General features: G+C 45.6%; 1 protein-coding gene across 1 annotated transcript in view; it reads right to left on the reverse strand.

The window, feature by feature from the left end:
• The window catches only part of pvrl2l (PVR cell adhesion molecule related 2 like), a 237,067-nt gene that overhangs the window by 1,489 nt on the left and 223,078 nt on the right, over positions 1–12,500 (reverse strand). Inside the window, exons 7-10 of the mRNA XM_079368123.1 lie at positions 3,353–3,482; positions 1,764–1,821; positions 521–616; positions 1–240 (exon numbers count right to left, since the gene is read on the reverse strand). The exon at positions 1–240 is cut by the window's left edge and continues 1,489 nt beyond it. Coding sequence (XP_079224249.1) covers positions 64–240; positions 521–616; positions 1,764–1,821; positions 3,353–3,482 — 461 coding nt within the window. The 3' untranslated portion in view covers positions 1–63. The remainder of the gene's footprint in view (positions 241–520; positions 617–1,763; positions 1,822–3,352; positions 3,483–12,500) is intronic.

The following is a 12,500-nucleotide window of genomic DNA, read 5'->3' on the forward strand; positions in this document are numbered from 1 at the left end:
CGCTGTAGCTTTCCATGCAAACGTGCCGATAACACCCGGTGACGTGCCGCGATTGCACGGCGGCTACACGTACATGGCGGGAGATACAAAACTCTCGCCGCGAGCGATGTTGGCAGCCGCCGTGTCGTGATTGGAGGAGTCGTGGTGACCGTCGGAGGCGTGGTCTTTGAGTTCGTTGACGTTGTCCAGGACCGGGGGAGCGCCGCCGTTCAAGGCGCCGGTGGACTCATCATCCAGGTTCTGCAGAGAATAAATCCCGTGTGTCAGACATGGCGGTATTATGATGCTTGACACATTTGATGGCAGATTTAGTGCAAACACAGATTATTATTCTCTTATTTCATCTCTTGGTACAAAGTCTACACGCCATGATGTCCCTACAACCCACTGTGAATCTGTCCAAACAGATAAACGTCCCGCTACGACTGAGCGCGGCGCACGTGTCACTGAGAATGAAGCAGAATATAAAGTGTGTGTGTGTGTGTGTGTGTGTGTGTGTGTGTGTGTGTGTGTTAGTTACCGTGACAGGCTCTCCCCCTGTGGGCTCGTAGTAAACCTCTCCCGGGCTGAGCGGGGCCGTCTCTGTGGCTGTGGGAGGCTCTGATGGCTTGTTCAGCTTCACTCGCACAAACCGCATCAACACGGGCGGGAGAAGGAGAAGCAAGGAGACAAAACAACGTGAGCACAGGCGGCAAGAGGAGAGCGTCTCACACACACACACACACACACACACACACACACACACGCACAAACATGTTTGCTGATGAGATAACTGAAGACTGGAGACTCCAGTCGAACCAGGATCGAGACATAATGAGTCCTTTCACGTCTCTTCAGTGAGAATGTCTTTAAAGGCAGAATCATTACAAAACACCCGAGTTGGACTTTCTTTCATTTGTCCCAAAATAAATGTGCTTAAGTCCCGACATAGCCGGAGCTGAAAGTTACGCCGGGGAGAATAACCGGAGAGCTCCACAGACGGCGTCTCGACGCTCCATGTCCCGTGGAGAGCCGGAGAGGCAGTCGCAGGGTGCATACTGGGATTGTTACGGTGAGTTTCGAGCGAGAGAGAGAGAGAGAGAGAGAGAGAGAGAGAGAGAGAGAGAGAGGCTCAGGCGAGCTCGCCGGACAAGAACAGACCAAAAGCTTTATACGATGCAAATCAGTCCAGGGAGCTGCGGCACGTTCATACGATCCGGTGCGCTCATCGAGGACACGTCGCCTGTTGAGGAACCTTCCAGCTCCCTTTTCAGTACGCACGACTATCGAGCGGCGAGTCGAGTGCTTCAGCGTGCTTTATGAATAAAGTCGACTTGCACGTTGCTTCTTTAGACTTGGGACCTGACTTGCAGAGATTTGAGTCAAAGATGGTAAAAAAAAAGGCCTCTATGAGGAATTTGCCTTTTTGATATTCTGCAAATGGCACTAAGAGATGACGGTGAACTCTGTGAGCCCCATTTACGGACTCCATGTTTAAAACATCAACTCAAAATTACCCACTTTTAGTCGCGTCACATGATGTTTTTCAAGCCCGACGAAATGGGACAGAATGAGGAGGGGGGAGAGCGGGACTCTAATGGAGCTCTTTACAAACCCAGCTAATTATTTCCACACATAAGCCAACTCAGATCTCCAATCAATAGCCATTAGCCCCATTATGACTGCCCAAATGGACTGTGTGTGCGTGTGTGTGTGTGTGTGTGCGCGCAGAATGTAAACGCTGTGACAATGAAGATTGATTGGAAGCCATGTGGACAACTCACCATCTCTGTTGAGCTGCCGGTCTTCACAGGGGGAGGGGGCTTGTGCTTCGGAGGGCCCCTGATTGGACGAGAGGACAGAGACAATGCAGAATTGATCGTCGTCCATTAAGACTTTTGATTTCTGAATTGTGGTAAATAAAGAAATCTGTTCGGGAGCCTCGACTGAAGGGCTCAAAATATCAGGCTGTGATGAAATCCAACTGTGTCCTAATTCGGTTCAGATTGTGTTTTTTTTTTTTTAGCGACTTAGTGACATCACATCGTAGCACGTTGGACATGTGTCTGCAGGAACACTTGGTCCTCCTGACGTCTGTACCGCTGATCCACAGCCGTCCCCGTTTTGCAAGCAAGTTCACCTGAGTGTGCATCACTCTCCTGACTTTGAAAGTCAAAAGATTTGTTTTCATTTTTAAAGACAAGCTAAATCAAACATGCTACGTTGATATGCAAAGAAAGAACAATTCAAGCAGCCTTTGCAAAAAAAAAAAAAAAGAAAACATGAAGTTTGTTTTTAACATAAGTCCCGCCTTTTATTAGACAAATGGCGAACCACGGTTTAGGATTTTTGGGGTCCAAACGCTTTGGATTCCTGGTCTCGAAAGCAGACAGTGTGGCTCTTTAGCTGCCAACTTTTAGGCTTTAAAGATTAAATAAAAAAATGCTAATTAAAGGTTTGAGCTGCTGAGGACTTTGGCACTTCTGAAGTTTGGGAACATGTCTGGAAAATGAAAAATATATATATTCTAATAAGTAGTTCTTTCAAACTAATGGTGGATTGCAGATTTCAAGATTGGAATGTAATGCTTTTATTATAGGGCTAGCTAAAGTGGATAATTGCTACATCCGTCATTCAAAGTAGAACATTAAGCTAACATTTTAGTGTCTGTGCAACAAATGACAGGGCTGTAATAAAAATCTGAAGAGTGAAATGGCAGCTTCACAGCTCATGATATAACCTTTAAAACCTTCCTTTAAATCTCTGGCTGCAGCTCCTCCAGCGTGCTGCACCTGCTGCACCTGCACCGGCGTTAGCGGAAAGAGCTAACGCCGGCACTGGCGCTGAGAATAACTCACAGTTTGAGACTTTAAGTAGCATCAATTTTAGTAATTTGTGTAAAATGTCCTGTGAATCATTAAGTATTTGCGTCACGCCTGAACCAATTACCGTCTTGTGGTTGATTTGACTTCATAAAGCACACCTGCTAAGTGGCGCCGCTTCTGGGAAAGTGAAGTCTAATTGACCTATTTGACTCTCAGTGTTACACAAGAAACAAGTGAATGTATTTTTGTGCATTGATTGTGCTCCCTGTTGTTTGACTGGACGTCACAGTTTGAGAAGAAAGAAAGGATTTACAAGTTCCTTTTTATTTATTTATTTTCTCACAGCTACGGGGGGGGGGGGGGGGGGGGATTTACGGGTTAAAAGGGAGGCCAGAGAAATATGTCTCCGGCTCCCTGGCTATAAAGTTCAGGTGGAGATTTGTAGCTGGGCTAACTCGTGACATGTAATAAGGTTTAATGAGCCTCAGATCGGGGGGGGGGGGGCATCGTTAAATAAAACGATGGCAGGATTGTTAATAAAGACTTACTCTCCGTCCTCCCGGCGCTTGCGGATGAAGAAGATGACTCCGACGATGATGCCGACGAAGGCGAGGGCGCCGAGGATTCCACCGATGACTGCGCCGGTCGACGGGCCGGGAGTGACTAGCCTCTCCTTTTCTTTAATGGGGGACAGACACAAGAGAGAGAGAGAGAGAGAGAGAGAGAGAGAGAGAGAGAGAGAGAGCGTTCGAGTTAAACACAGCGACGAGCAACTTTCCTGAACGCATCGATGAATATTTGTGTTTTTAAATGTTTCGTGTTAGAGAGGAATTAATCGAAGGTTCGTGTAAGATAAGATAAGATCGTTTTTATTCATCTCACAAACGGAGACATTTACAGTGTTACAGCAGCAAAGCAGAGAAATCACACAGTGCAAAATGAAGTTAGATAAAAAATATAAAAATAGTTCAAAAGAGCCGGGAACTTAAAGATGTAAATCTGTACGTTTCACTGGGATACTTCAGCTGATCCATCAAAGGAAGAAGAAATGTGTTTTTCTCCTGCAGGAGTCACATGACCTTTCTGCTATCTGTTTGTCAACTCCTCCACTGTTGCCTACAATTACTACAGCGGCATCATCCTGCAGCTATTGGATTATCTCAGCCTTTGTATTTAGAAACACAGGGTCACTGACTACGCGGCCATAATTGAAGGTTTCATCCCGAAGGAAATGAAGTCAGCAGCAACAGGAAGAAGAAGAAGCAACAGACACTCGACAGAAACACACACACACACACTGAGACCCAGTGAAAAACAAAAGCTCTCCAACCGCACAGTTCAGCGAAGCGAAGACGTGAAAACACACGACGACGACGGCGTGCTGTCGACGGGCCGCCGCAAGAGCAGCGCTGCCTCAGCGTTTGCTGCCTCTGAATGCATTTTTCACAAATCTGCAAATATAAAATACTGCAATCATCTGAGCGGGTCCTTCAGTGGAGTATAATACACCGTCATTGGAAACCTTTAGAGGATTGTTAGTGTGGAAGCAAGCAATCAAAAGCTCTGAGTCTCATATTATAGCGGAGCATTAAACACACACGTAAGATGAAGAATGCAACAGGAAGTCGAGGAGCTCCCTCTCTGACCTCGACGTCTCCTCTCAATTAAGAGTTTATGTTTCTTCCAGAGGACATCTTTATCTTACGACTGTAACAGACCCAAACAGCAGGCTGGCAGCAGCTGCACGCCGTCAATGTTTCCTGCCGTTAACGGCGATCTCTGCACCGAGAACAAAGAGAGGGCAGTCTGATTTTAACACCTTCTCTGCTCCTTTTTTTATCATGTAATTGTGTTTCATTGCCACCGCTGAGGTAAAAGCACTCAATGGATGTGATACAGAGATGATAAAAGGATAATTACGTCTCATTTAGCGTCACTGCGTACATACAGCTGATTCTCGTGTGCAGGTACAAACGCACTGTAGTGGAAATGAGGCTCTTCAAACACATTAAAATGTGATTCCATATGTTTAAAAACACGTTCCCATCACCCGGGAACGTGTTTGTTTTTTTAGGGGTTTTTTTCTCTCGCCGTTACGAAGATTGTTCTTCCCATCTGTCGGCAAAGCGATTCCACCCTCATCCTTTACTGCCAGTTTTCAAGCCAAACAACCGCTCGCCTGGAGGGAAACAGAAGATGAAACATCTGGAAGCAGAAAAATGATGCAAAAAAACAAAACTATTAAAAAAAAGGTCCCACTAACTAAGATTGCCTCCAAAAATGAGAACATCTCAAACACAGACGAGTAAGAGTGAGGTCTCTGCGTTGTCAGGTTGAAGTGACACTTATGAATATTTCGCTGATTCGTTGGTTAAAACTGATAAATGACCACGAAACGCAGAAAATCTGTAAATTTAAGAAGAGACACAAAAACAATCGAAGATATCCGCTGACGTCACTTTCCCACCTGAACGTGTCCACAGAGGTCGGACTCCCCGTTCAGAGTCCGATTATCGCCCGACCCCGCAGAGTCAGAAGACTAAATCAAACCTGGACAGGAAGTCGTACCGTGGTCAGCTTCAAAACAAACACGAGGGACTGCTGATCGTGTTAAAGTTCAGCCAATCGTGCTGCACGCCGCAGAAACAGACCCAGCGGAGGAGGGCGCCAAAGGACGGAGAAAGAGGAAGTGCATCCATACGTTTGACTGTAATTCGCTGATGACTCAGTGATACTGAGTCGTCTTCTTCACGAGATCTCCACGTCTTTACATCTTCATCGCAGGATAACCACATCGCATTTTCTCGAGGATGCATGTCTGCTTCACGTGTCGTATCAGATTTTTTTTTTCGGCTGTTGTGATTGGCCCACGGCCCCCCAGCTGCAGCCAACACAGTCTGCAGAGCAGTGTCAGGAAGTTCAGCGAGCGGCTGTTTGGCAGAGACTGCAGATCTAAAGTGCATTCCTGCAAAAGCTATTTGTAAGATGGGGAGAAACTCTTGTATTTGATGAGACTGGAAACATCTTTTCTACACATTAATATTGATTAAGGCAAGAAAAAAAAAAAGGTGTCAATTTAAGTACTGCACTGTGGGAGGAGGAGGAGGACATCCATCCTTCAGAGGACGTAAACAAGATGAGAGAAAATAAGCAAAGTCATGACTGAGTGTGTCAGATTGGGTCTCAGGTCACGTCCAAACTGCGTGCAATTCTTCCTCCTCGCCAGCAGGTGGCATTCACTTCCACCGTACAGCTTTCAAGGAACGAGTCGATGATGATAGATGGATCCGGATAGACGGACAGATAGAGAGATGGATGGATGGATGGATGGATGGATGGATGGGGTGAACATGCAGATGTGCTCAGGGAGGCTCAGTCAGGTCGGTTTGCATATTCATGTCTGTGCAAATCCACCCGGAGAGGACCGGCAAGTTTAAGTGAGTGTGTGTGTGTGTGTGTGTGTGTGAGGGAAAGTGTGTGTGTGTGTGTGTGTGTGTGAGAGTGAGGAGTCTGCCACAGTAGTCACTGACAGGAGAGGGAGCAGGTCTTGATTATGTATGATCACAAACACAGCGAGGAAGGAGGACGGAGGGAGGGGAAGGAGGAAAAGGAGCGGCAGGATGGGGAAGAGACAAGGAGATGGTGGGATCAAAGTAGAGAGAAGGTAGGAGGGAAAAGGAGGCAAGGAACGAAGTGAGGAAGGAAGGAAGGAAGGAAGGAAAGGAGAGATGATGCTGCAGAGTTGGGGGAAAAAAACAGCAGGAATACAGAAAGACGGAATAATGTGTGTCTTTCCTCGCAGCTGGAAATGCAAACACACACACTCACGTATGCACACACAGAGCAGCATGTGCACGAAGCAGACCTGTCCTCCTTCCTTGTCTGTGTGTGTGTGTGTGTGTGTGTGTGTGTGTGTGTGTGTGTGTGTGTGTTTGTGTGTTTGTGTGAGTGTGTGTCCAAAGCTGATATGATGTGTTCTGAGGTGTTATCAAAGTTTACGGCGCTGATGTTTTCCATTGATGTTCGGGGTCGATAACAAACTGCCTTTTTAATAAACAATGAGTCCTCGTGCTGCATGCAGATATAACACACACAACGATGAAGGAGGAGGAGGAGGAGGAGGAGGGCGGGGCCTGCTGCAGGAAAAAAAGAGCCTGATTGGCCCAAAAAAAAAAACTGGGATGAAATGAAGGATGCGCCGCAGAGGAGAAGAGCAGAACGAGGATCCTGCACAGGTAGATGAAAAACAGGTGTGTATTCTACTCTCTCTCATTACATCCCTCAGCAACAATCCTCCACTAACACATCTGTTCTTATGACTGCAGGCTAACCAGAGGTGTTAAACTGCATAATCACAACAATATGCACCTTTTCCAACACCTGTGTCTGTGCGTCAGGTTGAATTAAGGAATTCATTTGGAAGAGGCGAGGAGACTCGAGGAATCTGCACAACTGTCAAAGTGTTGGAAAACACATACGAGTCACACAAGTCAAAACACAGTTTAACTTCTCTTTACAACCAGGAATCCCTTAAAGGAGCCGTATGTAACTCTGCCCCTAGTGTTTAAAATGTGTACTGCAGTCTAAACTCTAATTATCACAGAGAGCTGTTTGGCTCCGCCCCCTCCTCTCACACAGCTCTGCATGTGGTGGACACTGTAGCTTCAGTGTTTAGCCAGCTCTGCATGTAGAGACACTGTAGCTTCAGTGTTTAGCCAGCTCTGCATGTGGTGGACACAGTAGCTTCAGTGTTTAGCCAGCTCTGCATGTGGTGGACACTGTAGCTTCAGTGTTTAGCCAGCTCTGCATGTGGTGGACCATGTAGCTTCAGTGTTTAGCCAGCTCTGCATGTGGTGGACACTGTAGCTTCAGTGTTTAGCCAGCTCTGCATGTGGTGGACACTGTAGCTTCAGTGTTTAGCCGGCTCTGCATGTGGTGGACACAGTAGCTTCAGTGTTTAGCCAGCTCTGCATGTAGAGACACTGTAGCTTCAGTGTTTAGCCAGCTCTGCATGGGTCTGTAAAGCTTTCTGCGTTCTAACCTCTCTCCATGTTTCAGAAGCATCTCCAACATTGATCATAGTTTGAGCAGTGGTTGATCAGAGGAGTGATGGTGGTTTCTCTGTTAGGTGAATATCAGCAGTTAATTAAAAAAAAAAAAAAAACGAACATATTTCCAAACTGTTGCCAAGCAGCCGTTTGAAAACGAGCCTCAACTTTGTTCCACGTCCAGATGGAAGCAAAATGCGACCAACGTTTCCACTTGAGCTGCAGTTCAAACCAAAAAAACCATCAACTCAAATATTCATCTAAACGTTGGAAAGCTGTGAGCACATGTTTGTCAGTGCAGCAACATTTAAAGTGTCCAGGTTGTATCAGCTGTGAGTCAACACACCCACTAACACTATCTGCCTGCTTCGGGCTCCGCTCGTCCTCGTCTTCACAGAGAGCTCGTCTCTCCCATCACCTCCACCCATTAGCTCCCGTCCTCATGCAGCATGCGGCTCCATTTCCTCGTGGCGGAGTCTGTGCCGGCTACTGCAGCAGCTGTACAATATTGATACGGATTATCAAACATTTATTGAGTTAAATCAATACTCTGAGATCCACACTGGAGCTTTTTTTAGACTGAATTACAGATGTGTGGGAGTTTTCTGGCACTCACACACACACACACACACACACACACCCTCTCCTGCTCGATCTGTTCTCACTCCGTCAGCATGCAGCGAAAACAGCCAAAAATCTGCACAGACATAATGCTATTATCTAAGTTACACTCAAGTGGTGAGAAATTGCCGCGGAAACACATGCAATTTAGATGAAATTGAAACAACAATCCGTGTGTAAAGCGCTCCATTGCTCTCTCTTATCAAACAGTGTGTGGGCTGCTGTATTAGCCGTCAGGAAACACATTTCGTGCCCAAGGCCTGCACTTAACTATCTCAGCCTGATGCACAACATGGAGAGAAAAAAACACAACACACACACACACAAAAAAAGCAGCCCACTCACAGATGCTGTTTCCCACACACACACACACACACACACATCACAGAAACACAAGCACTCGACTAAAAGGTTACTTGTAAGGTCCAGCTATCTAAGCTTGGTCTTGTTTTTCCTCCCGTGGCAGCCATTACTGTTTCACATCACATGCGCAACACGAAGGGAAGTGAACCACTGAAGCCACAGCAGAGCGGATCGCAAACACGAAGAATGCAATTCACTCAGACGAGTTTGATCCCAGAGAGTCTGCAGATTAGGAAAATAGTCACTTCCTGTTCAGATTTGTGTTGAATCGAAGAGATAAATCTGCAGATTTGTTGCAGAATTCGTAGAGTCGAAGCCCGGAGAGGAGGACAAAAACATCAGATGTGTGGTCGAGAGAAACATAAACGCTGACTGATTAATGGAGAAGTGTGAATTATCTTTAAACTGAAGCTTCATCCTTTGACTTTCATGCTTCATATTTTTCAATAAATTGTAAAAATAGCACCCCGACATATTAGTCAAGCTCCGCCCTCGTCCCTGAGAGAAAACACTCCTGGCTGCCTGATGAGCAGAGCAGTTAGTTGAGGAGTTAGCGTAGCATCAAGTCTACCTTTCACATGCATGGCAACAAACGGAGTGAATCTCGTTTTGGCGGAGGAAGCCGATTGGCCGCTCGCTGTGTGAGAGAAAAGTTCTTCTTTCTTTCTTTCATTCCTCTAATTCTCGGACTTCCTGGCAGCCTTGTGGCCCCTCGCAGGAACATAAAGAACGCGAGCAGTCGTTCAGAAAATGTGGAGGACACAGCGGACTGTAATCACTGCAATAAGCTCTGAAATGATGCAGCAGGAGGAACGAGGACTGAGCCTGCTGCTCGCCCATCCTTATAATACCGCTCTGAGGAGGGAGCGTTTTAAAACCTATGGATGATTGAGAGAGCTGCCTCCGACTTTTTCAGGTCGTCTTAAACAAACGTTTCACACACAAAAATAATCCCCTCAGACCTCTGACGGAGGTTTGGGGGGGACAAACGGCTGCAGCTCTGCGCCTGGAATGACGACATTTGATTGAGTGATAGCGTCAGAGTGAGCTGTCTATGTGTTTATGAAAGCAGCTTTAAGGTCGGAGGGGAAGATGGGAGGCAGCAGGGGAGACGAGGGAGAGGAAGCAGAGAGTCTTGAAGGATTTTGGGCCGTCCTAGGCGAGTATCAGGTCAGGATCTCAGAGTCTCACAAACCTGCTTCCGACAGTGTCAGAAATTTAGGACGATCGTCTCACACTGTGAAGGCTTCTAAAGGCTCTGTAAAATAAAATAAAAATGAATAAAAATAAATAAGAAACTGTGAATGCTTCTAAAAAATGTATTATAATAATAAAAAAAATAGAACAGCTGTTCTGTAAAATAAAATAAAAATGAATAAAAATAAATAAGAAACTGTGAATGCTTCTAAAAAATGTATTATAATAATAAAAAAATAGAACAGCTGTTGTATAAAATAAAATTAAAAAAAATCAAATAAAGTAAAAAACTGAATGCTTCTAAAAAAAAAAAAAATCAAAAAAAAAATAGAACAGCTGTTTTGGAAAATAAAATAAACAATAAAATTTAAAAAAAACTGTGAATGCTTCCAAAAAAAAAAGAACAGCTGTTCTTCACTAAAGTAAAATAAAATAAAAAACGGTGAATGCTTCTAAAAAAAATAAAAAAATAGAACAGCAGTTCTGTAAAATAAAAAATAAAATAAAAAACTGTGAATGCTTCTACGATCTGCGTCAACTTCAAACTGATAGAAAAGCAGCGTGAAATGATGAGCTGTGGAAAGTGTACGTTAACGATAATGGGACTCAACCTGAAGTTCTCTTTGCAACACGTTCGGCCGTTTTTCCGTCGCCACACATTTTGCACGCGAACGCCAATGCAGCAAGAGCTCGCTTTCCTCTGACCGCCGCGGCGACCTCAGCTCTGGGTTGACGCAGCAGATGACGCTGCTCACTAGTATATACAGTATGAGTCATTGTACTGTGAACATGCATGTTGCACCTTAACGATCTGTCAAAATTGAAACTCACAAACAGATAAAGGAAACAGAAGCCAAGACGGCGTTAGAGGTGAGGAAATTTGTTTGGCACTATAAATGCTTTCAGACGAAGATGAGGGAAAGTGAACATTTTAGAATAAAAGAGAGGAAGATGTGAAGTAAAAGAGGAAAGGAGGGAGGGAAGGTAGCAGGGAGCGAGGGAGGAGGAGGAGGAGGAGGAGGAGGAGGAGGGGGGTTGATAGGACTGTTAGTGGCCCGCGGAGGAGAGGAGGGGAGATTTTAAAGGTCTAAACGCTCCCGAGGGAGACCATGAGTGACACTGAAACAACAACCGCCTCTCACATCCCCTCGTCCACCTTCTCCTCCTCCTCCTCTCTCCTTCCTCCTTTCCTTTCCTCCCTCTCATGTCCGTCCTTCATCACACTCCTTCCTCCACTTTGTCCTTTTACCCTCCCGTTAAGACACACACTAAATCCCTTTGTGTTTTTTTTTCTTTTCACAGCTGCTCTGTCGCTTTCTATCGCTCCCTGCTGCTCACTTGCTCTCCTGCTGCTGCGCCAACATGAAAAACGCCCCTGTTGCGTTCGTCCTTCTCTTACAAAAACACCTACTTTCCACCAACAAACCCCCCCCATCCCCTTCAAACTCCAATTCACCAACAGCGACATTACCGCGTCCTCTCGCATTTAGCGACTATGAAAAGACAAACTGACTCACAGCCCTCCACAAACACACACACACACACACACACACACACACACACACACAAGCGGAGCACTAAAAGACCACTGAAATTATGAGCGCGCAGAAATTACTGCAATCAACAGGCAATTAGGATGAATAAAAGAAGGACTGATTATCATCCGTGAGGCTAAAAGCTCGTGGGTTCCTTTCAGCGAGGCACTTCAGAAGTCTGGAGAGCGAGAAGGCAGAAAGGAGGGAGAAGAAAGGAAAGGTGAGAGGGAGAAACACGTGAAAGAGGCTGCGACATGAGGATCTGCACGCTCGCACGTTAAAGCTGATTTAAGCAGAAAGTACAGCGGTTTAGCTTTTTCTAAACCTCTTCACTGTGTCGCTCCCCTGCAGAGAAAATCTCCATTTGGAAGGTGAAACATGCAAAACAAAACAAGCATACTTAAATTCAGCACAGATTTTATTTTATTTTTGGCAACCTAAGGTGACATTAATCAAAACGAGATCCCTTCAGGAGGATGTGAGTTTATTACCCAAAGTCGAAAAGGCTTTAGCTCCGACGGAGGCTAGCTTAGACGTCGTGTCTCGAGTTCGGCTGTTTGGAGACAGGAAGTAGCATCAAACACGGCAGTACAAAAGGAGTTTAATGACAGAAACCGGTAATGTCATGATTTTGGTCGTCTTCAGAGCTGATTGAAGATTTTTTGTCAGATTTTGTTTGAAAGAGACGGCTGAATTTTCAATCACCGTTAAATAGACAAAAAAAAATAATCGGGGGAAAAAAGAACGAAAGACGGAGAACCAGGAGTTCCTTTCCCACTGAAGATGCCTCGGATGATGACCGGCCTGACGCTAACAAGTGGGACACAGGAAGAATCATAAATCACTTGCAGGCGGTTCCATGGCAGTGCACTCTGGCTAATTAGCTTTCTGAGAGGAGACAGGAGCCATCCAGCCCACGACTTTCCGCTCAT

Source organism: Symphodus melops (assembly GCF_947650265.1).
Source record: "Symphodus melops genome assembly, chromosome: 18".
Taxonomy (NCBI): domain Eukaryota; kingdom Metazoa; phylum Chordata; class Actinopteri; order Labriformes; family Labridae; genus Symphodus; species Symphodus melops.